General features: G+C 41.4%; 2 protein-coding genes across 2 annotated transcripts in view; both read left to right on the top strand.

The window, feature by feature from the left end:
- Nucleotides 1-1,649: 1,649 nt before the first annotated feature.
- Nucleotides 1,650-10,283, top strand: LOC134461465 (GTPase IMAP family member 8-like). The gene is made up of 6 exons (XM_063214395.1): nucleotides 1,650-1,657; nucleotides 4,057-4,102; nucleotides 5,459-6,149; nucleotides 6,480-7,184; nucleotides 9,388-9,970; nucleotides 10,235-10,283. The coding sequence occupies exons 1-6, from the start codon at nucleotides 1,650-1,652 to the stop codon at nucleotides 10,281-10,283; spliced, it is 2,082 nt and encodes a 693-aa protein (XP_063070465.1).
- A 27-nt stretch (nucleotides 10,284-10,310) lies between these two features.
- The window catches only part of LOC134461464 (uncharacterized), a 28,838-nt gene continuing 14,799 nt past the window's right edge, over nucleotides 10,311-24,349 (top strand). Inside the window, exons 1-4 of the mRNA XM_063214394.1 lie at nucleotides 10,311-10,326; nucleotides 10,526-11,119; nucleotides 11,499-11,708; nucleotides 13,566-13,727. Of these exons, the coding sequence (XP_063070464.1) occupies nucleotides 10,311-10,326; nucleotides 10,526-11,119; nucleotides 11,499-11,708; nucleotides 13,566-13,727 (982 nt within the window). The remainder of the gene's footprint in view (nucleotides 10,327-10,525; nucleotides 11,120-11,498; nucleotides 11,709-13,565; nucleotides 13,728-24,349) is intronic.

Raw genomic sequence — 24,349 nt, 5'->3', positions numbered from 1 at the left:
CCCCTTCCCTAGCTGCTTTTAAAACTCACCTTAAAACTCATTTTTATGCATTAGCTTTTAACACTGTATGACCTCTGTGTATGCACCTAGTTGTTTATCTATCTATTTCTATTTTTATTCTTTTTTATTTCTTTCTTCTTAAACGTTGATCAGCCCCTTAGCTTTTATATTTTTTCTTATTTTTAAAATGTGTCTTTATGAAACTGTCCTTTTATGGTTTGCCCTAACATAACCTATCACCCCTCCTTTTTTTGTTCTATATGATGCAGTTTTTAGATCTTTGTGACTTTTCTCTTTTTTGGCAAGTGGTCTTTGTATTTTGTCATATGTCCTCAAGTATGTATATGTGTTCTAAGGTTGAAAGATTATTTCAAGTCCTCCTACTTGTCCAGGTTGAAAACCAGAGGAGACAGAGCTTTGGCCGTAATGGGCCCCAAACTGTGGAATGACCTATATCCGCCTGTCCCACTCCCTAGCTGCTTTTAAAACTCACCTTAAAACTCACTTTTATCTATTAGCTTTTAACACTGTATGACCTCTATGTATGCACCTAGTTATTTATCTATCTATTTCTATTTGTATTATTTTTTATCTCTTTCTTCTTAAACGTTTATCAGGCCCTTAGTTGTTTTTTTTTTAAACTGTGTCTTTATGAAACTGTCCTTTTATGCTCCGCCCTAACATTACCTACCCCCTCCAATTTTTTTTCCTACATGATACTCAGTTTTTAGATCTTACTGATTGTGACATTCTCTATTTTTTTGTCAAGTGGTCTTTGTATTTGTCCTCAAGTATGTCTGTGTGTTCTAAGGTTGAAAGATTATTTCAAGTCCTCCTACTTGTCCAGCACTTTGGACAGCTACCTCTGTTGTATTTAATTGACTTGACTTGACTTAACCCTAACCCTAAACTTAACCGTAAATCAAAATAAATTGTTTGAAATGTTTGATTACCGTTGTTTCCAGTTAGCCTTCAGTCACACTTGATTGTTGACGTCCGTCTGCATTATTCTTCCTCCCAGAACCAAACTACCCCAATTGTCAGTTCCCCCTTTCGTCGCCCAACCACAAGAAACGAGGCTATACGTAAAGACGAGGCTTAAAGTTGATTTTGTCTGGGTTTTTTTTTGTTAAGACTTCACGTATGGCTGCGAGTTACTGTTGCCAGCAGATAGGTGGGTCCCATTCCATGTGTCTTTAAACGGTAGAGTATACCGCAGCCACCACCCCTGGCAGAAGTTGAATCCTGCTCCCTCTGTGTGGTGGCTAGCATTGAAGTCGCTCCCCTCAGACGTCTTCCATTGGGGCAGAGCTGCACGGCAAGGACCTGTTAACATCATTGGGTTTTCAAGTGGGCACCCCACCTCTTTTACTGGTGTTTGGTCAACAAGCCCACGACACCTCAGTGGGGCTTGACAGCAGAACCAGCGTCCTTGAACTGCCCCCTCTGTCGATCAGGACCCTACAGTGCAGCTCTACTTCCTTCCTCTCTGCCTGCCTGGCTTTGCCAACGATCACTCCGCTTCAGCCACAGCCACCTGGATGACTGCTCTGAAATACTAGGCTCTTGCGGATTGAGCCTCATGTAATGACCATCATGTAATGATTTAAACACAAAATAAAGCAGATTAAACAAACACTTCAGGCACAATGGACAGGTAATGTACAAGACAAAGTCCAATTTCTGGGCAGAATTATTGAGTTGATGGTGGTTTGTTTTTTTATTCCAGTTGAGCAACCAGAGGCATGGTCTGTCTCACACTGGTGAAAAACCATATGCCCATCACCCAGGTGCCTACACAGATCACCACCTACTTCCTACACTGTAAACCCAGACATCAAATGTACTTACCAAGACTAATTAAAATGCACTAAAAAATAGAAGTTTGATGGCATTTCTGAAGAATACTGAGTATTGACAACTTATTTGAGGAAATAGTTGTTCAGATGAATATGTTTTAGTTGAATGGATTAAATTCATAAGTTTTGGTTATGACCCCGCCTCTTTTTCTTCAGGCTGCACCAACTGGCCTCTACCCAGATGTGGGCAGTTGAATGTATTCCTGCAGTGCGTTTCATGTTAACAGATCGTTTCAAATTTCAACTGACAATATGGCCACGCTGCAGCATCCAATTTTAAATCAGAATATTGCCACCTAGTAAAATTAGGCTATCTTGTGAAGTGCCATTGCACAATTGAAAGTCAAATGCTGCATGACATAATTGGCATTACCTACCATCAACCAGGAACAATGGTAGTGCCCAATCAACCTGTCAATTAGTACCTGCCCTCACTTGAGTACATAGGACTGTTACAAGTTCATTGAATTACTACCTGCAGCTGCCACATGCCTGATTACTCTGGTCACATGGTTAACTTTCACCTCTATAAAAACTCAGACTGTCACAATGCTTGAGTTGCTTGCCTAAATGACTGGTTCGCTGACTCTCTGTCCGGCTTGTTGGTTAGTGAGCTAACTGACCGACCAACTGACTGTTTGTTGGCCAGCTGGTTGGCTGGCTAACTGACTCTTTTGGTTGACTGTATGGCTGGTTTGTTAGCTGGCTAGCCATACAACTGACTTGTTTGTTGGTTAGTTGGCTGACTAACTGAGTGTTAGTTGGTTAGCCGGCTCTTTGGCTGGCTAGCTGACAACTGACTCTTTTGGTTGGCTGGTGGACTGGTTTGTTGGCTGGCTAGGTATTTAGTTGGTAGTGAGTATTGTGGTAGCAGGTATCCTTTTTGGTGTGTTGCTTGCTTGACATTTCAGGATTGTCTAATTATGCTCAACTAGAGTATTCTATGCACACTGGTTAATGTACTATCATCCAGGAGATTACAATAATTAAATGGTAATAATATTGCACATACTGCAGAAACTTGAATTTCTCAGTGGTTATGGATAGTTTGGTCTATTAATACAAGAGAGCAGTGTGATGGACTGGTTCCATGCCACAGTTGTCTCAGTCATGGTGAGGAATGGGAGGTGCCACAATAACATGGTAGCTACCTCTTTTGTGGTGATGAATGGAGGGGCGGGATCATGGTAGTGTGGGTAGGGTGACAGTAACTAACTGTGGTGTGGCCACAGTAAACTACTGTGAGAAGATCACAGTAAACTGTGAGGATGGAAAAGGATGGAAAACTGCAAATTTTAAATAAAATAATTCATTACAGTTAATCTTACGAATGATGGTAAGTTTAATCGACTGGGAATTTAGTACATTAAACTGGGAATTTTGCATACAATAACTATAGATAACAGTTACTACTGTGGAAGATGGTAGGTTTAATCAATTTGGACTTAAGCACATTTAACTTAAACTTTTACATATAATGAGTATATACAACAGTTGAGGTCACAAAAGATTGTAAGTTTAATCATTCATAATTACTTAGTTTTTCTAGGGCAACCACTTTTCTGGGTTTTTGTAAGTAAACTCAACTTATAAGGTTTTACAGTGTAGATAGTATAGCTCCCACAGGGAGAGTTATATTAACTCTAGAGAATGACATTTTTCGGGAATTGCTGCGGGACGCGTGATTCCCGCGGGATTCACGTGAAACAGGAGTCAAACTTTTATCCATGTCGTGATTGGGACAGGACAGGAAGGGAGCGGGCAGGAGCGGGAATGCCAATATAGATGATTGTTCTGAATGTAGGCCATTTCAACCTTTTCATTCGCAATTTTGCTCCTGGCCGTAGCCCCTTCATGCGTGCCATACCTCCAGTGGCACACTGTAATAGTCATTGAAATGTAACTACCATAGCACTACAATACTATGACACAACACAGGCCCTTTAGTAATGCACCACGACTTTGTCATTACCATACTGGTAACAACAAATGTATAAAGCCGCGTCTTAAGGGGTTAAGTGAATGCGAGAGCTGCGCATTTTCCCTGATTCGCTGAGAGGTCCTCCCATAGCCTACACTGCCTGTCCGACAACGTCAATATTGGATCAGTGGGAATGCGCTTTAAAAAACAGTTCTTCATGTTATTTGAATGTTGAATTCTGTGTTAGCTATGGTTGAGCCACTTCTGTCCCCATAGCAAACAGACCAGAGAAAGAACAGACTCAAGCTCGCACACACAGAGGGCATAAGTCAAAGCGCACACGATTCATTTAATCTCATCCTTCTTTGACGCTGTTGATTTGTATGTGCTGTGCCAAAACTTCTTACAGCTTTTCAAAAATGGACTGCTGGTTAAAACATACAAATGCGGGGGCAGGAGTTTGCATTGCTAACAATCTGATAGTAAAATAGCTACTTGTAGAACTACTGTTTGAGGCTCGAAAGACGTTGCCGGTGGCATTTCCCAATTACCTCCGCGATAACAGGAAAAAGAGAGGCTACTTTAGCACAGAATGCAATCGTAATCAAAGTAGTCAAGATATTGTGCGAGGAGGATTCAGAAGTAGTGTTCAGTGTGCGCAAACTGTGTCAATTTGGCCAAGCATCGCAGTGTCTAAAAGCGCATCCAACAAAGGAAGTTTACTGCTCCGCCTCCCTGTTTAATTAGAACACGCAGTTTCGCCCCATGTGTTTAAGTGTCAAACGCTGCCATGAAACCGTTGGATTAGCTTGTAGGCCTATGTTTAGATTTAGTCATGCTACTAGTTCAGTAGCCTAACCAGTAACCAGCATCATGAAGTTGACCTAGGCCTATGTAAACTCATGCTTACTGAATGACTAGTCCAACTAATCCAATTCCAATTCCAATCCAATCCATTACAATAGCCCAGCCTACTATTAATTGTAGCTTCTGATTTCCTCCCCGTTTTTTGTTGCACAGAGAAATGGCATATAGCCTACTGTAGGCTATTAGTGTATGAAGAATTAGATCCCCCCCCTCCTGTAGTATAATAATAATGATATGAATAATAATAATAATAATAGGGCCAAATAATAATAATTAAAAAATAGAAAAATGCAGTTTTTCTATTAGGCTACCCAGGGTTTCTCCAGGCCCCCATCAGCTTGTATATATTTGTATCGGCTATTATGGCTACAACTGCTTACTAGGAGGCAAATATGCATACAGGTAACGCATACACAAAAAAAACTACAGGAGTGGGACAGGATTGGGAGTACTTTTGAGCAGGAGAGGGCAGCATTTGGAGTCGTTCTACACAGGACAGGACAGGACAGGATTTATTTCTCCTATTCTGGACCAGGATTGGGCAGGACAGGATTTTTTTCTGGGAGCGGGACAGGACAGGAGTGAAAATCCACTCCTGTGTCATGCTCTAATTAACTCTGTAAAGATTGCAACGATATAAACACTTTCACAGTGTTAAGACTAACACCCTCAGAGTTGATTCTAACTCCCTGGAATTTGCTGTGTAGATATTATTGGTTTATGGTTCAGCTCCATGTCTATGAAACTGTTGATAAAAATGTAGCTAATAGAACTGAAGACACTTTTCCTTCTTCCTCTTCATCATCTTCATCTGTCAGAGTTGAGGATTGTGCTGCTGGGATACAGTGACTGTGGGAAGAGTTTATCAGGAAACACCATCCTGGGCAGAGAGGAGTTTGATACTGTAGGGAGAACAGCTCAGTGTGTGAAGAGACAGGGAGTGGTAGCAGGGAGACATGTCACCGTGGTAGAGGCTCCAGGATGGAATACTGTATCTAGAGAATACACATCCTTCTTGACCAAAGCAGAGATTGAGCTCAGTGTGTCTATGTGTCCTCCTGGACCCCACGCTGTACTGATGGTCATAGATGTGGATAAAGCATTCACAGAGATATACAGAATATCAGTGCAGCAACACCTGGAGCTTCTGGGTGAGAGAGTGTGGAGTCACACTGTAGTGCTGTTCACCCATGGAGACCTGCTGAGAGACACACCCATTGAGCAGCACATTGAGAGTGAAGGAGAGAGTCTGCAGTGGCTGGTAGAGAAATGTGGGAACAGATATCATGTCCTCAACAATGACAAAAGAGATGATCACATGCAGGTCACACAGCTGATGGAGAAGATAGAAAAGATGGTGGCAGCAAACAGAGGACAGTGTTATGAGATGGATAGACAGAGAATAGAGGAGTTGGAGGAGAAATGGAGGAGAGATGAAGAGAGTGGAAAAGACAGGATGATGAAGGTGAAGAGAGAGAAAGACTCACTCAGATCACTGATGGGTGAGTTTGAGCTTTGAAAAAAATATATCTTTTTAAAATGAATGTGTAACACTATGCTTTTAAAATGCTAAAATAGTTGATTCTCATTGTATGTAAATGTCATATAATTTGCATTTCTACTACAGTGAAGATTTAACTGTCGAAAGCGGGACCTTTATGCCACACAGATGCTGAAAATTGTTCTGGAAATATGTAGAATTTACAACATTGATATTATTGTCTCATTTTTGAGCTGAATGTGTATGAATGTGTGTTTTGTCTGGCAGTTAGGAATATTGATAACAATGTTTTCAATAAAACTCCTGCCTCACTTGTATTTCTTCCTGCCAGGTGATTCTCTTCATCTCGCTGAGTTGAGGATTGTGCTGCTGGGATACAGACATACCGGGAAGAGTTCATCAGGAAACACCATCCTGGGTAGAGACGGTTTTGATCCTGGAGGGACAAAAGCTCAGTGTGTGAAGAGACAGGGGGAAGTAGCAGGAAGACACGTCACTCTGGTGGAGGCTCCAGGATGGAGCACATTCAGTACAGAAAAATCATCCAACATGACCAAAGAGGAGATTGAGCTCAGTGTGTCTCTGTGTCCTCCTGGACCCCATGCTTTATTGCTGATCATACCTGCTGACTTTGCATTCCCAAACAAACTTAAACAAACAATGCAGCAACACCTAGAACTTCTGGGTGAGAGAGTGTGGAGTCACACTATAGTGCTGTTCACCTATGGAGACTGGCTTGGAGACATACCCATTGAGCAACACATTGAGAGTGAAGGAGAGAGTCTGCTGTGGCTGGTAGAGAAATGTGGGAACAGGTATCATGTTTTTGACAATGAGAAGAGAGATGACCACTTGCAGGTCACACAGCTGATGGAGAAGATAGAAGAGATGGTGGCAGCAAATAGAGGACAGTGTTATGCGGTGGAGAGGAGGAGAGTAAAAAAGTTGGAGGAGAAGAGGAGGAAAGATGAAAAGAGAGTGAAAGACAGGATGACGAAGGTGAAGAGAAAGAGAGAATCACTCAGATCACAGATTGGTGAGTTGGGATACATTTTTAAAACGAGTATTTTTATTTATTTCCAAATTTCAGGATTTTACAGTTATATCTACGGTGGCCCTGTGGGGCAAGCACTTTTTACATAATTACAATGCACGTTACAAGTTTGGAAACAAAATTAAATTGTCTTTACACACGTACATAAAAAAAAACATTCCTATTTCATAAAACACATGTACAAATTTAAAACAAACACCTATGTAAACAAATGTAAAAAAACAACACAAATCTACAATACACAAAACATTTTTTAATATCTGACAAAACACAATTTATACTGTTTTTTTTTTTTTTTTTTTAAATACACGCTCACAAAAAGAATCAAATTATCATTTCATAAAACACATTTGCAAATGTGACAAACACAACACAAATGCAAACTCTGAGACAAATTTACATTTCAGGAAACACAAATACAAACTTTAAACAAAAAAGCAAATTACCATTTCATAAAACATATCTGCAAATGTGAAACCTAATTTACAAAACACAAAACAAAAATGGAAATGGACAAACTTGGTCCCTGTACTTTTTCATTCATTCAATACTCTATTTTGGAACGATGAAATTCAAAAAAGGGTCCAACTTCTTGTTTTGTTCAAAGCAGTGCAAGCAGAAATGACTGTATTTGGTTTTCAGCACGTGTTGTTTCATATCAAAATAGTATTAGAACATTTCACAAAATTTTTGATCAATTTCCAATTAGCATAAGCAAAGGCACTCTACATCCAGCCAGGGAAATGACAGAAAAGTAGAAGATTTAAAAAAGAAAAAAACACACATCCTTGGCATGTGCAGAGCAGGCGTAGCATGTACAGTAGGCCTATGCGCGGCACGAGTGATATGGCCAGCCTCAAGCGTGCAAACTCTTCCCCCCATGCCTGCTGATACTACTGGATACCCTGCGGTTACCCTGGAATAACACAAGTATTTCACCTATCCAGGGAAGTCAGTTACTTGTATCCTGTGGGTTTGCCGTAGACGGTAACGCCAAAATTATCATTCGGGTGAGATAACAATAAACATGAAATTAAATGAAAGGAAGACCGTCCATGCCCACGAGGCTGCGGCTTCAACATTAAGGCAACTGACACACATCACGAGTGATGTGTTTGCCTCTGTCTAGCCCACACCCGAGAGACGCTAACAGGTGGCTCATGTGAACCATGAATATTTCCTTGAAAGTGCACTGGCACTGGCGTGCTACACTAACCGAATTAGCCGAATTAACCAGGCTACTAGGCTACTTAACCAAGGGCAGATTTGCTTCAGATGGCGTCAAGCATGTGTGGTGGTAAACAAGTGAGTTTTACACAAAAAGTGCATCATCTGGCTAGTCAAGCATGGTTGTGGGACTGACATGGTTTGACGATGTATGGATGCCGTCAACATTGGAAATCTGAATTACACCTAAAGAAGCATGCATGTCAACATGCACTGTGACTACAGAAGCAGATCATGATACTCTCCATAGGATTTCATTCAAAACTCACACCCATCTATTTTAGCCAGGTGCAGACTCAAAATGTACTGAAAGGTTGAAACACACACTGATGACCTCCCTTTTCATTTCGAAATGAAAAAAATGAATGTAGTTTCTGCCAAAGGTGGTTCTACAAAGTATTAAGCAAAGGCCGTGAATACTTCTGTAAAAATGAATTCTTTTTGTTTTTTATTTTTATACATTTTCAAAACTGTCAAGACAACTTGTTTTTCACATGGTCATGATGGAATAATTTGTGTAGGATTTTGACAACAGAGATTCATTTGTAGCATTTGGAATAAGGCTGTAAGATAATAAAATGTGAAAAAAGTGAAGCGCTGTGAATACTTTCCGGATTGACTGTATATGTCCTTATGTTTTGCTGTGTTTCATTGTACGTATACATGCTTCTTTTTACTTTTAACTTGCTGGTCAGGACTCTGTAAAAGAAGAGCTATTGCTCACCGGGACTCTTCCTGTTTAAAAAATAGAAAATAAATGATGAGAAATATACGTAGTCATTGGAAAGAAGATCATGATGTGTGAGGCTGCACTACTGAAACTTGTATTGTTGTTTTTGTCTAATCTCACATTTTATTGCAGTAGTTACAGCTGACTGCATGAATAAAATGTGATGTTCCTTCTGATATGAAATGTTTCCAATAGAATTGTAGCCTCACCTGTCTTTCATCCTGTCAGGTATTTCTCTCCATCTGTCAGAATTAAGGATTGTGCTGCTGGGAATCAGAGATGCCGGGATGAGTTCATCAGGAAACACCATATTGTGCAGAGAGGGGGTTTGTACTTTAGAGAGAACGGCTCACTGTGTGAAGAGAGAAGGAAAAGTAGCAGGGAGACGCATTTATGTGGTGGAGGCTCCAGGATGGTTGTGGAATAACACTCTGGAGCAAACCCCCAAAATGACTAAAGAGGAGATTGAACTCAGTGTGTCTCTATGTTCTCCTGGACCCCACACTCTGCTGCTGGTTATAAGTATAAATAGTTCATTCAAAGAGGAACATAGGAGGTCAGTGCAGGAACACCTGGAGCTTCTGGGTAAGAGAGTTTGGAGTCATACTATATTGCTGTTCACCTGTGGAGACTGGCTTGGAGACACACCCATTGAGCAGCACATTGAGAGTGAAGGAGAGAGTCTGCAGTGGCTGGTAGAGAAATGTGGGAACAGATACCATGTCCTCAACAACGAGAGGAGAGATCACCACATGCAGGTCAAACAGCTGATGGAGAAGATAGAAGAGATGGTGGCAGCAAACAGAGGATGGTATAAAGAGATGAATAGATTAAGAAGGGAAGAGTTGGAGGAGAAGAAGAGAACATATGAAGAGAGGGGGAAAGAGAGGATGATGAAGGTGAAGATGGATAGTGAGTTTCTCAGATCACTGATGGGTAAGTTTAGGCAATTTTTAATTGTATTAAAATGTATTTACCAAGGTTTGGACATTTAAATATCACAGAATTTCTGGAAATATGCTAAACCTCCTCTTGAGTTGAATATTTGAGTTTTATCTTTGCCCTGTTCTTACAGCTCTTGCCTGAGACTGGCATCAAAAAATTTCCTCCAAGCCACCATATAAAATGTACTTTTATGGGACCGATTCAAAATGATACCAAGCTTGTGTCAACAATAAATTTGCCAGACTCAGAGAAAGGCTAGAAGAACAGGATACCTGTCAAATTGATTTGAATTAAAACCTTATTATTTAACTCAAGGGGAGGTGTAATAAGAGCTATTTTTCAGAAATCATGCAGTATCGCTTTGACTGTTTTGTCTTTCCTTAGTGTAAAAATATATTCTATTTCTCATTCTTCCTGTCAGGTGATTCTCATCATTTGTCAGAGTTGAGAATTGTGCTCATTGGATACAGCAATTTTGGGAAGAGTTCATCAGGAAACATCATCCTGGGCAGAGAGGAGTTTGATACTGAAGGGAGAACGGCTCAGTCTGAGAAGAGATACAGGGAAGTAGCAGGTAGACACATCACTGTCGTGGAGGCTCCAGGATGGAATAAATTCATTACAGATGAAACAGCCTGCATGACCAAAGAGAATATTGAGCTCATTCTGTCTCTTTGCCCTCCTGGACCCCACGCTCTGCTGCTGATCATAGGTGTGAATAGATCATTCACAGACAAACTGAGAAGATCAGTGCAGCAACACCTGGAGCTTCTGGGTGAGAGAGTGTGGAGTCACACTATGGTGCTCTTCACCCATGGAGACCGGCTGGGAGACACACCCATTGAGCAGCACATTGAGAGTGAAGGAGAGAGTCTGCAGTGGCTGGTAGAGAAATGTGGGAACAGATATAATGTTTTCAACAACGAAAGGAGAGATGACCACATGCAAGTAACGCAGCTGATGGAGAAGATAGAGGAGATGGTGGCAGGGAACAGAGGCAATTTTTACGAGATTTGTAAGTATTTATACCTTGACACTTTTTTTCTTTAGGCAAAAATGCCATGTTCATTTAAGAATTTCAAGCACTGGGAAGGTCACTATGAATCGGCTTGAAACCGCAATTCTTCATAATTATAATCATTTTATTTGCATAATATCAATAGTTTGTGTTTTGTATATCTGTGCTTACTCAATTCAATTGCAGAGTACATTTCCGAAAAGTTTCCAGGGATATGGCGTTAATAGCCTTCATAGAAAACAACTGCATATAGAAGACAATGAACACTCTATACAATGTAAAATGACACCACCAAAACAGACACCCTGCAGACAACCTAAAGGCCTCATGTGTTTAGCATGTTTTCATAATAATTCCTGTTTCTGTTGTTTCCCAGTGATTGGAGATCCAGACCGCTGGTCCTTAAACAGCTCTGCAAACAGCTCTTTCAGGTCTGCCAGAAGCTTTGCATCTTCTTACAGCTCATTCAGATCTGTTGGAAGCTTTGCATCTGCATACAGCTCCTTCAGATCACACATAGGTCCAGAGGAAGAGGGACCACAGCCTGTACGCAAAGCACGCAGCAAAGACATCATTCCTCCTTTGTGTGAGCAAGTTTGGCCATTCCTCATTCTTCTGACTAGATGAGACATGCTTATATGACTAACAATAGCCCCCCAATTTCAGAGATTGTTTTTTATCTAAATTATTCTCAATGTACTTACCAGACTGATCTAGATTGATCTATATTAAAATGGCTCATTCAGAATACACACTACCAAAATAATGACTAAAGGTAGGCCTAAGTCTTGGTAAGAGGATTTCGTAAGCCAGGTGGCACATTAGACCAGGGCTCATCTCCTTTTCCCAAAATAAACAGCTATAAGTGGTACATGTAAAATACAGAGACATCTATCAAACATTTAAACAAGATTGCTTCAACGATTCAGCATTTCTAGGGCCTGGACATACGTAGCAGTGAAGAGAGAGAGAGAGAGAGAGAGAGTCATTCTATCACTGATTTTAAAAAAGGGCGGCGGCTCCTTTAAGAAGCTTGGGAGAAGCTGCGCATGAGAGAACGCTACCCACAAAATATCTACACGTGTTATTCTCAGAATGCCAGAGGAGTCACAACTCAAAATGAATTCCTTTTGCTAAACTTTTTACATGACGCGGCAAGCACTACATGTTTGTAGATATGAGCAAGCATATAACGAGAGTAGCCTTTTGTTTGTCTTCAAAATGCATTTCTATCACACGGAATAATTTGCAAAATGGCACAGCCTGGCAAGATTGAAATGGTTTTGGGAACATGACTGTCGTTTGTGTTCTATGCAAAATATGAGGTGTTTGGTGTTAGAAATGTGTAGAAATATGCGTGATAAATATCAACTGAAAGAAGAAAAATCCGCACTCACAAACTAAGTCTCTATAGATTACCACCATGTCCAAAAGCAAACGCGTTTCGGCTATCAAGCCTTCATCAGTGCGTGGTACCTATATCAGTGCATCGTATAAATATCACCCTTCTGGTTGCGGGAGCGTACCTATGTTCCCCGGGTCCTATGTTCCCCAGGTCCTATGTTCCCCTGTCTTTGTATGAAAAAGGGTTCTATGTTCCCCGCATTGTATGTTTCCGAGTTTTCAAGTTGTGCCCTTCCCAAAACCATCCCTAAACCTAACCTGTCAGTAATGCAGTGTTTCTGAGTTGTAAATTTGTGTCCTGACCAAAACTATCCCTAAACCTAACCTGTCAGAGGTGCAACAACAACCTGCGCTATGCCATGCGACAGCGGTCTACTTTGAAGCAGCAGGGAACAGAACCCTTTTTTGAAAAAAAAACGAGTCCCAACGTTCCCCAGTTGCGGGGAACATAGGACCCGGGGAACATAGGGATGACCCCCTGGTTGCACTGTATAGGCTACTGTTGTGGTGGGGAAATAACTTCTAATGTCCGCCCTTTTCTTTTTTGTCGTATCTGAGCCTTATAAAGCTCACATTCATAATGAAACACCTATACAGTTCCACCTGAAACTCTGTTGCACCCAATAGTGGCAACATGGGTCGTCATAGCTTCAAATAAATATCGGAATCTCTCATATCATATTACAAACAACCATGTTAAAATGCTTTTAAATTGATGTTACCACTTTGTTGTATATTGAACTATTAAACTAATCAATGTAGATTTCTGATACATTAAAATAATATGGGTAAAATTGGTAGGGACTATGTTATATCCCTTGAATACTGGTAGGAACATGTCACAAATGTCCCCCCCTAAACCTACGCCCGTGTGCTTCACACAATGATGTGTACAAGAAAACAGTATCTATCTCAGGTATCAGCAGCTGTAGCACATATTGAATGCATGATGTGTGACACCAGTGTATCCAGACCACTGTCTGGTGTTGTGGGTCACCGTGGTCCTTTTCCCAATAAGTGTGTTTGTCTTGTTTCCTAGTGAGTGGAGATTCAGACAGCTGGTCCTTTAGCTCTGCATACAGCTCATTCAGGTCTGCCGGAAGCTTTGCATCTGCGTACAGCTCCTTCAGATCACCCACAGGACCAGATGAACAGCAGCCTGTACGGAAAGCACGCAGCAAAGACATCATTCCTCCTTTGTGTGAGAAAGTTTTGCCATTCCTTATTCTTCTGCTTCCAGTGGGGACATGCTGACTCAAGCATTTAAATGGCTATGATGTGGGTGTATTTGGATGTATGACCTTCACCTTAAACCAGAGGCATCAAGGTTTTGGAAATGCTCAAATTGAATTGGCTCTGATTTGAGGTGGGGCTGGGGGCTGGGGGCTGGGGGTGGGGGTATAATTTCACAAGGCAGCCAGTTTGGACAGATTGCACACAGAGTTGTGTGTAGCATTACAGGAATTTGGGTGAGACCAATTCAGGAAAAATGAATATTGGAATCCACATAGCACAGCAATGGTATGAAATGGGGAAGACACAAATATGCGGAACCCATACCAGACACTCCACTGACATCATTGTGCTTCACAAATAACTAATGTTATAACTACACAGTAAAAATCACAAGGATTTCAGAGTAATTTACTGTGAAATCTCACAGTTAATTACTCTGATTTTCTGGTACACTATGCTACTGTGATGGTCACATGGCACACAGCAAATTACTCTAAAATCATTGTATCACTTGCCATTTCTCACCTAACAGTATTTTACTGTGATCTTCAAAGATTACCAGCATGCCAAAGTGATGAACTAGGAAACATCACAGTAAACTACTGTGTGGGTGGAGCATTTATAGAATTATTAGTGCATCAGGGCACAACTTCAGTCATACACAGTTTGGACTCTTCATTACAATCACACCTTTCATTGACATTTTTAGCAAATTATATAATTTTTAGAGTGTGGCAGCTTTGGCCTAATGACTTAAGTTCAGTGAGTTGCAAGTTCAAATCCCTCCTAACCCTACATTGCCCTAGGGACAGCAACCAATGTTGTATATTTGTATATCACTTTGAGTAAAGGCGTCAGCCTTCAACCCAACTGACATGCCTTCCCATTGAACTTTCGCCCACTTCAAGTGTGTAACAATATCTTACTGTGAACTCACAATGAGTTACTGGCTAATAATTGCATTCATTTCACAGTAACATACTGTGAATTCGTCATATCAAAGTTAAAGAGGTTATGAAACGAAAACAAACGGTCATTCCCATTAAAGCCTTGTTTTTTCTGATAGCATCGATGAGACTTTGAACCCAATCATCCTGGAGGAACTTGTGAAAATGGCAACTCAAAGTGTGAATTCTGTGAAATTTGGTTTGACTAATGAGCTATGGGCTGTGACGTCATAGAGGAAAGTCCCTGGTTTGCTAGTATGGCGACCTGAGAAAACAACACACATTTGATGGACCCATATCTTATAAAGGAACCAAAATTCTGATACAAACATCAGCGTGTCGAAAAACCACATATCCAACCTCATGAGAAAAAAAAAACAGCAGCACAAATCTATTTCAGAGGCACTGATACATCTGCAGAAAGTGACATGTCTGACAGGCGAAGTGACGATTGTTGACATAGCCTGACAGTTCGTTTTGTTTATGGTTACGGTTGCTAAGGGCGCTTTGCCATGACCCAAAGATGACGTGGCGTGTGTATTTGTTGACAAATGGGGTGCATTTTGATTCAATTGCGTGATATAGTGTGATTGAAATGCGCATGTACATGCAAAAATATCATCAACTAGAGAAAAAACGGAGGTATTAGGCTACACAGTATGATCAGTGTGGCAGGCTACAGACGAACCAATTATTTCAACCAACCAAGTCCTGCATATATCACATTGGGCTAGCGAAAAACACCCTAGATAGCCTGAGGCCTCAACATATTTTTAGCGTTTATCATTATTTTTTTTTTTTGTGCTCAAAGTCACAGGCGTCGCATGTCCCTCAGCCTGACTCTGAGGACGAGGTGTGTCGACACGTCAGCCACACGTGCACCATAATACTAAAAACAAACAATCAAACGCTTCAAAGTAGGCCTGCATCTCCGTTTATTCGCTAAGCAGTAGCCCAGTCTGTGAGTTGGCTGTCCTCGACCGAGAGCACCACGGAGGCTGAAGCGCGGATATCCTCCCAAAACCAATTTATTGACCAGTTGAATGGCAATCAACAAAAAGTGCATATCCTGAGAGCATTCGCATCGGTTTGGCATGTAATGTGCATTACCCTTTCCTGAAAACAACATACAAAGCAGATAGACAAGGTAAAACGAGTAGCCTAAAGCAAAGCAGTGCACTCACCTGTCTTCGTGCCCGAGCAGTTACGGGGGCAGTTTCAGTCTGCACGCCGGCGATGTCAATGGAACTGCTTGAGGCAATAGCATTCTCTTCAGTCTAACCATGCCCGCAATCTCCACATTTGTGGTGAAGCACGAGGGGTGGAAATGTGCCGAGCACAACAGTGACCACGAGCTTGCTTCAAAACCACGCCGGTGCCTGCGTACGAATTGGATCCACAGAGCCCTTGTTTTAGTCTTCTCCTTGTCGGCCACAGTTCCATCATTCTTCACAGAAGGGAACTTGTATGCTAAAACAATCAACTGTTCACTGGGGAATGTTGATCATGGAGGAGTGCTGCTTCACTTTTGTCTCTTTAGCAGGTGCTCTTTGGCTCAAGGAGATAAAGTTTCTTAAATTATGGTCAGACTTAGCTCCAGTTGTGGCTGTTGATAAGGTCTGCCAAAGATTCCAAGGTACACTGCTGGTGAAGTTAAAAAGCCTTTAATTAAACGGGCTGACGCGTTGCGACTACTGTCTTCTTCAGAGCCTCTCCAGAGAAGGGAACTTGTGCAAAGATATTCCTTCTGTCAAGTAGCCATTTTTGCAGCTGGCACCGTTCGGCCCTCCAGCAACACACTGCTTGACACTGCGCTTTGGTTTGGTACTAGCCGCCATTGATCTGAAGGTGGAATGAGGTGAACTTTCCCCTTTTATGTCACTCATATCATTTGCATAGAATTTGCATGTCGCGAAAAAAAGTAAACAACACTTTTTGGGAATGTTTTAACATGACTTTTAGGACAAAATATCACTCAGACAATATCCCATTTTATTCACAAGGCTTAGAACTTTCAGAATCTGTCATGGAAATAGTCAAATTCCTTTACTTTGTTTTCGTTTCATAAACCCTTTAACTATTGTGCTGTTACAACAGGTTTTTCCTGGCTCCAGGCCATGATTGATTGAAAACACTATGTGACAGCCTTGGCCTAATGGTTAGGGAGGTGGGCTTAAGTATATAAATATCCAAGCTACCGTGTCTCTCAAAAATACTAGAGAAGTTGGTAAATGATCAGCTCAAAGAATTTCTAAATACCAATAATATTTTGAGCCCTCTCCAATCAGGCTTTAGGCCTAAACATAGTACAGTTACTGCTGCTACTAAAGTAATGGATGATATTATCACTTCTCTTGACAAGAAAAAACATTGTGCTGCCATCTTTGTGGACTTATCCAAAGCATTTGACACCGTGGACCATTCTCTGCTTCTACAAATTCTGCCTGGTATTGGTTTTAATGCAAGTGCCTGTAAATGGTTCCAGAGCTACCTTTCAAACAGACACCATACTGTAAAATTGGGTAATACTCAATCTGACCCCCTGCTAATAACCAAGGGGGTCCCACAAGGTTCAGTATTAGGTCCGGTACTCTTCACCATGTACATAAATAGCATACTTTCTCTCCTTTCCAACTGCTCTATTCATCTATATGCAGATGATACAATTTTGTATTGTGTTGCAGATTCTGTACAGCTAGCCTTGGAGAAATTGCAGCAGTCTTTTAATATCCTACAAAATGCCTTCATTAGTCTTAAGCTTCTACTTAATGTAAGCAAGACTAAATGTATGGTCTTTACTCGATCTAAGCATGGCATGAAAAATGATTTTAATATATCTACTTTAGATGGGTCTGTTATTGAGAGAGTATCACATTATAAGTACCTGGGAATCTGGCTAGATGACAAGTTCACATTCAAGAAACATACTGACTGTCTTGTCACTACGCTCAGACAAAAGCTATCTTTCCTGCACAGAAATAAATATCACTTTCCTGTTTTCTGCAGAAAAAAGTTAATTGAAGCTACTTTTCTGTCTTCCCTTGACTATGGTGATATTATTTACAGACATGCACCACTCTCTAATCTGAAGGCACTTGACACTGTCTATCATTCAGCTCTTCGTTTTATTACTGGGGATCCATATAGTACACATCATTGCCTGTTATATGATAAAGTTGGGTGGGCTCCACTTTCTCACAGAAGGGACATGCATTATTTTATTTTTATTTATAAGGCCCTCACTGGCAAACTCCCATTTTATATTTCATCTCTTTTAGTTTGGCACTCCAACCCATACCAAACCCGCAGCAGCAATTTTTTACTGGAGGTCCCTTATGCCCGCACTGAACTGGGTAAAACAGCTTTTAGTGTCTGTGGACCTTCAGTTTGGAATAACTTACAACAAAGGATGGGTCTTCAAGCCTTTGTGCCATTAGAACATTTTAAAGTTACACTGGGAAGTTTTTTATCACATACTTGCACTTGTTTTAACTCATAAGTTTTAATTCATAGTTTGTCTTAATTCTTACCTCTTATATGATTTATGGTGTATTGTGTATGTTCGTTGTTTATATATGATTTTATATGTGCAATTGTTTGTTTTACTCGACATCATTGTAAATGAGGGCTGGGCCCTCAATGATTCTTCGAGTTTAAATAAATGAAAATGAAATGAAAATGAAGTCCAGCGAGTTTCAGGTTCAAATCCCTCCAGACCCTACATTGCCCTAGAGACATCAACCAATGTTGTGTATCTGTGTGTTACTTTGGGTAGTGACATCATGGCTCCAGGTCATGATTGCTTGTAATCATTAATTGTCAGGCCTAATTAGAAGGTCTATGATAGGACATGTTGCTAGTTATACTTCCAATAAATGAAGTTGCAAGCAGTGTGCTACACATACACTTTTTTCAGTTGGCACCTGCTAATGCTTTTGTGTTGTATGTGCACGCCCAAACATCAGCATCCAATTTTAAATCAGAATATTGGCACCTAGTAATTAAAATTCAAATATGCTGCAGAACATGATTGACATTGCCTACCATCAACCAGGAACAATGGTAGTGCCCAATCAATCTGTCAATTAGTACCTGACCTCACCTGAGTACAAAGGACTGCCACAACTGCCTGCAGCTGCCACATGCCTGATTACTCTGGTCACATGGTTAACTTTCACCTCTATATAAACTCAGACTGTCACATTAAGTACATTCGACATGACATTAACGCAGACATGCGCATGCAGACAGCAATGCATCCTGGATGAAAATGCTGCATGACGGTTAGATTTCCTGTCAAACTTCGAAATTTCGTCGACGTTGCGTTGACGAGGTGACATGTCACATGGTGTAAAACTATCGCGGGATGAATGCGGCTGCAGTCAGATCTTGCAACCTCTGCAGTTGCTTATCCCCTTCAACGCTCGTCGGCGGACTGCCTACGAGGTCACGCGCCCATGAACTGGTTGGTCAACAACTCACTCACGTATATGTCTGGTCTCACACCTCTACACAAGTTTGCGCAGGTCCCCACTTCAGCTCCTCCTCACTGCCTGTCCCCCCACTCCTCACACGTGGTGTGTTAGTAGAGCAAACCGGTGCGAGCTCATCGTCTCGTTCATATTTGTGGCCGACTGCAAATGTGCTGTATTTAATAACACTCACATCGTGACAACAAGTTCTCGCTCACATGCTTCCGCCAACGTTGGTCGACAGCAACAAAGTCGTACGGGGCTAATGCTTGAGTTGCTTGCCTAAATGGTACAGCACAGTGCTGGTTTGCTGGATCTCTGTCTGGCTGGCCAGCCGACTGACTGACAGGTTTGTTTCTTGGTTAGTTGGTTGGCTGACCGGCTGGCTGACCGACTGACTGTTGGCCGGCTGTTTGGCTGGCTAACTGACAACAGACTCTTTTGGCTGGCTGAGTGGTGTGGTAGCTGGCTAGCTACACCACTAACTTGTTTGTTGGTTTGTTGGCTGACCAATTGAGTGTTTCTTGGTTAGCCGGCTGTTTGGCTGGCTAGCTTACACCTCTTTTGGTTTGTTGGCTGGCTAGCTATTTGGGTGCTAGTGGGTATTGTGGTAGCAGGTATCCTGTTTGCTGTGTTGCTTACTTGATTGGGAAAATTCAGCTTTGTATAATTATTCTCCCCCAAAAATGTCTATGCGTACTGGTAAATGTTGTATCATGTAGGTAACTACAAGTATCACATGATTGCAATATTGTACACAGTACAGATGCTTGTGTCTCTCACCAGTTATGGATAGTTCTGACTGTTAACTCAAGAGAGCAGTGTGATGGAGTGGTTCCATGCCACAGTCGTCTCGGTCATGGTGGGGAATGGGAGGTGCCACAATAACATGGTAGCTACCTCTTTTGTGGTGATGAATGGAGGGGCCGGGATCATGGCAGTGTGGGTAAGGTGACAGTAACTTACTGTGGTGTGGCCACAGTAAACTACTGTGAGAAGATCACAGCAAACTGTGAGGATGACCACAGTAAACTACTGTGAAATGAATGCAATTATTAGCCAGTAAGTTACTGTGACATCACGGGAATATTTTTTACTGTGTGACTAATAATGAGAAAATGACTTTGCAATTGAGCTTTTGCGAGATATTGAAATATAATGCTGTTGTCAGTGATGTCATCACAACGTATTACTTCCTGGTACGAGGCCACAAGCACAAGTGGAGGACGCAAGGTCGCATATTGGAACGCACCCATAGCATGATGTGTATGGACACCAGTGTGTCTAGACCACTGTGGCAGTTGTGGTTTGGTAGTTAGGGAGTTGGTCTTCAAATCTGGGGCTGGTAGGTCCAAATCCCACCTGACCTCTCCCTACACCTCCATCCATGGTTGAAGAGCAAGGCACCTAACCTCACACTGCTCCAGGGACTGTAACCAATACCCTGTACAGAAAACAACAACTGTAAGTCGCTTTGGGTAAAAGCGTTAGCTAAGTGTTATGTAATGTATTGCACGGTACTGTACTGTACTGTAATGTAATGTAATCTTTGTCTTGTTTCCTAGTGAGTGGAGAGTCAGACAGCTGGTCCTTCACCAGCTCTGCCTACAGCTCTGCCTACAGCTCCTTCAGGTCTAGAGCAAGTCCTGACATCAGCTCTCTACGGGGATCCATGAGGTCCACATCAACTTCTCAAAGTTCTGGAATCGGATCGGTAAGTTCTGGAAAAGGTTCTGGGTGTAGACGGTTTAAATTCCCAAACTTGTTTAAGCAGAGACAGGCTGTTAGTGATGTTCCTGAAGCTGAGGAAAGACCAGAGTCTGAAGGACAGGAGGAAGATGACGAAAACAAAGAGAAAACAAAGACGGGGAGGGATTCCAGCGTATAAAACTGCATGCAAATTACAAACATTGAAAATGAAATCTGAAACTAAAAATGTCCTATTATCAATACCTGTGTTTTTGTAAATATTATCAAAGTACCTATTTTATGAAACAGTTGCGTCTTTCCATTTGTTGTGTCTAGTTGTACTTACCATATATACGTATATAAGGGCATTCGTCTACTATTTGGCCGACCCGGGTTCGATTCCCAGCCCGGGTCAATTGCCGGCACTTCCCCATCTCTTTCTCCCAACTCGCTTTCTGTCTCTGCTTCGATGTCCTGCCATATGACCCACCCCCCGCCCCAAAGAAATGAACAAAATTTAAAATGTTTATGTTTAGATATCTCACCTTCAAATTTATGAACAGACTGGACCGATTCACAAATGAGTTTATTGTTCAGATTGTAGATCCAAGTCATATCTGTCTAAAATCTGGGAACATTGGCATGTTTGTCTTCACTAGCTTTCTGTTTTTTTTGTATAAAATGTGTATATGGATGTGTGGTGTATTGACTTATTGATCTTTGTGCTGTGTTTGTGTTTCATGTGGGCCCAGAGCCTGTAATAAAGTTTAACTCAGTGATTCTGAAAGTCTGGGCCACGGCCCTCGGCCCTCGGCCGCAAGATGATGATCCTCAAATTTGCTCACATGTTGATTAGATAATCACGTTGTTTAGTGATCTTATGTCTTGTGTGTGTCCAGAAACATGAGTACACTTCCTTATTTGGTGTTTTTATGTGTTATGCAGAACTATTATGCTATGCAGTTATGCTGTGTAAAGGTACTGTGGAACATTGCATTCAAAGGACTGATATGCCTCACATTAAAAAGGTGTGATGAACCCAACTATCAGCTGACTTAATTTGTGTCAGTAAATACGTAGGCTACGTTCACATTTAATGTGTACATTCACACAATGGGCTAAAAGTGCTCGCACTTACTATGATGTTGTATTACTCCTGAATAACGTAAGCGTTGACTATGGAACTTGGTGATTTTAACTAAAATGAAGTTAGCTACAATGTGATACCAAAAGATTAGGTTTATCATTTTTTTCGTTGCCATGGCAACGGTTTTCTGACAGGTATGTCTGACCAAAAATCACTGATCTAAGTCTCATCAGTGTACCCTCCTTATTGCATACTACTTATAGTAAAGTTATTCCATAACATTAGCATGACTTTACCTAATCTAATATTAAATCGAATAATTATAATTACTATATGCCAATTTGATGATGTCACATTTACAATCAAATAGCTACCTTTATCTTAGCAATGCACATTCCACCTCAAGTTTATTTCTTCATTTTAGTTCTCATTGCATTTGTGTCTTATGCTGATCATGCCCTTCAAATTTGTTTATAATGTATCCTGCTGTTGAGGGCTGAAGAAACTGAAGACACTTTGCCATATCTATGACGTCTTTGTCACATTTTTTTTTCACATTTTTTGTCATTTTCAGTAGCATCAGAAATCCTTGTGAATATTTAGGTGGTCTGAAGCACATAATCACTAAAATGGATGTGCATTACCTAGGTTTGATGGACATTTTGGGCAATACAATGAGATTATGACGCCATAATGATTTCCACAAATGACATCAAAATGATGTCAATCATACATATTTACCTGAAGATCATTTCCTCCAAGTTTGATGGTCATATGCCATGCCACTCTGGGGTAAAACACCAGAGACGACAGCTCAGGAGGAGAATCTCCGTAAGGAATCAACATGCCATCATGTTCTAAGGCAGTGGTTCCCAACCTATGGGTCGGGACCCAACCTATGGGTCGCCAAAGATCCACAGGGGGTCGCGAAGCCCTCTTGATTTTAAGGGGTTTAATTTTAAATACCATATATAGCCCATGTTGAATAAATGACAAAGCATTTAACTAATATATGCATAGAAGCAACAAAATGTTAGTGCTATTAAACATTTATTCTATATTTGACCGCAGACGAATTGAGGAATAAAATTACTCCAATGAGTTTTCACAGGAAAGAGAGGGTATCATGTGACTCCCTCTCGTGCAGGCACTTGGGCGGTTGGGTCACCAAAGTTTGCAATGGTAAAAACATGGGTCCCTAAAGAAAAAGATTGGGAACCACTGTTCTAAGCTGACATCATATGGCTGCCATGCCCCTACAATTTTCATTAGCACTGTCCAACAACATCCACCCTGATGGGGGGGGGGGGGAATGACACATTTGGTACTTAAAAAGTTGGACCTTCTCCATGTTAACCATTTTGATGCAAAACATACTATACTTTGTTTACACCAGCAAATAACCTACTCAGTTTATGAACCTACTCAGTACACATTCATGAAAATCTCCAATCTGGGAATGAGAAGCAGAGTTGCAATGAGGAGCATAGTTCTACATCTACATCCTATGTAATCCCACAAACCCTAACTTTTAATTTAACCTCCATCCCATTACTGCCGTGTTGACTGTAACATGATCATGTTGTTTGGATACACTGGAGAGTGATAGCGAAAGCAGAGATTGCATGACATAACAGATGATTTGCAAGGTAAATTGGGCTTTAGGTACTGTGTGTGTGTGTGTGTGTGTGTGTGCGTGTGCGCGTGTGTGTGCGTGTGTGTTGTGAACTATGTGCTTTCCCTCTGTCACCTTAGAGCAACTGTAATGTAATGTAATCTCTGCTATCCGTTATCACACTCCAGTCAGCATAAACAACAGCCCGATCTTCTTGCACTTCATACAGTTCACCACTAGATAGCACTAAAGCATGCTAATGTGTGTGTGTGTGTGTGTGTGTGTGTGTGTGTGTGTGTGTGTGTGTGTGTGTGTGTGTGTGTGTGTGTGTGTGTGTGTGTGTGTGTGTGTGTGTGTGTGTGTGCGTGCGTACTGCACCAACCTACCCTCGTGAGACCGCTACTATTGGAGCACAACAACAAGGTGGGGATCTCGCTCCATGTGGGGCCCAAGTCCTGGACCCCACATGTTTTGACCCCTCTTACTAGGGTAGTTTTGTTGTTATTCTCCTGAATACCTCCACTGTCTTCATGACACACTACTAGCATTAAGTTACATCCTGTTAACAAGTACAATCACCCAAAAGCACTTTCAAGCAAACATGGGAATACGTGCATAAACACGCACGCACGCACACACGCATGGCGCACGCACGCACGCACGCACGCACGCACTAAAATAATCAGATCATGTTTTATTTTTAAAAGCCTAGGCTATATGAACTGTAATGGAGTGACAATCATAGGGTATGCTCTGACTGCTCTGACTTGTCATTCA

The sequence above is a fragment of the Engraulis encrasicolus genome, chromosome 13 (assembly GCF_034702125.1).
Source record: "Engraulis encrasicolus isolate BLACKSEA-1 chromosome 13, IST_EnEncr_1.0, whole genome shotgun sequence".
In the NCBI taxonomy this organism is placed as follows: Eukaryota; Metazoa; Chordata; class Actinopteri; order Clupeiformes; family Engraulidae; genus Engraulis; species Engraulis encrasicolus.
Note: the sequence above shows the minus strand (reverse complement) of the source record. Positions and strands in the feature narration are given on the sequence as shown.

Excerpts from the sequence above, each read along its gene's own strand:
- LOC134461465 (XM_063214395.1), top strand. Across the intron at positions 4,103-5,458 it reads CAAGCTCGCACACACAGAGG|CTGTCAGAGTTGAGGATTGT; the intron begins GCATAAGTCAAA and ends CATCATCTTCAT. Across the intron at positions 9,971-10,234 it reads GTGGCAGCAAACAGAGGATG|CTCTTGCCTGAGACTGGCAT; the intron begins GTATAAAGAGAT and ends CTGTTCTTACAG.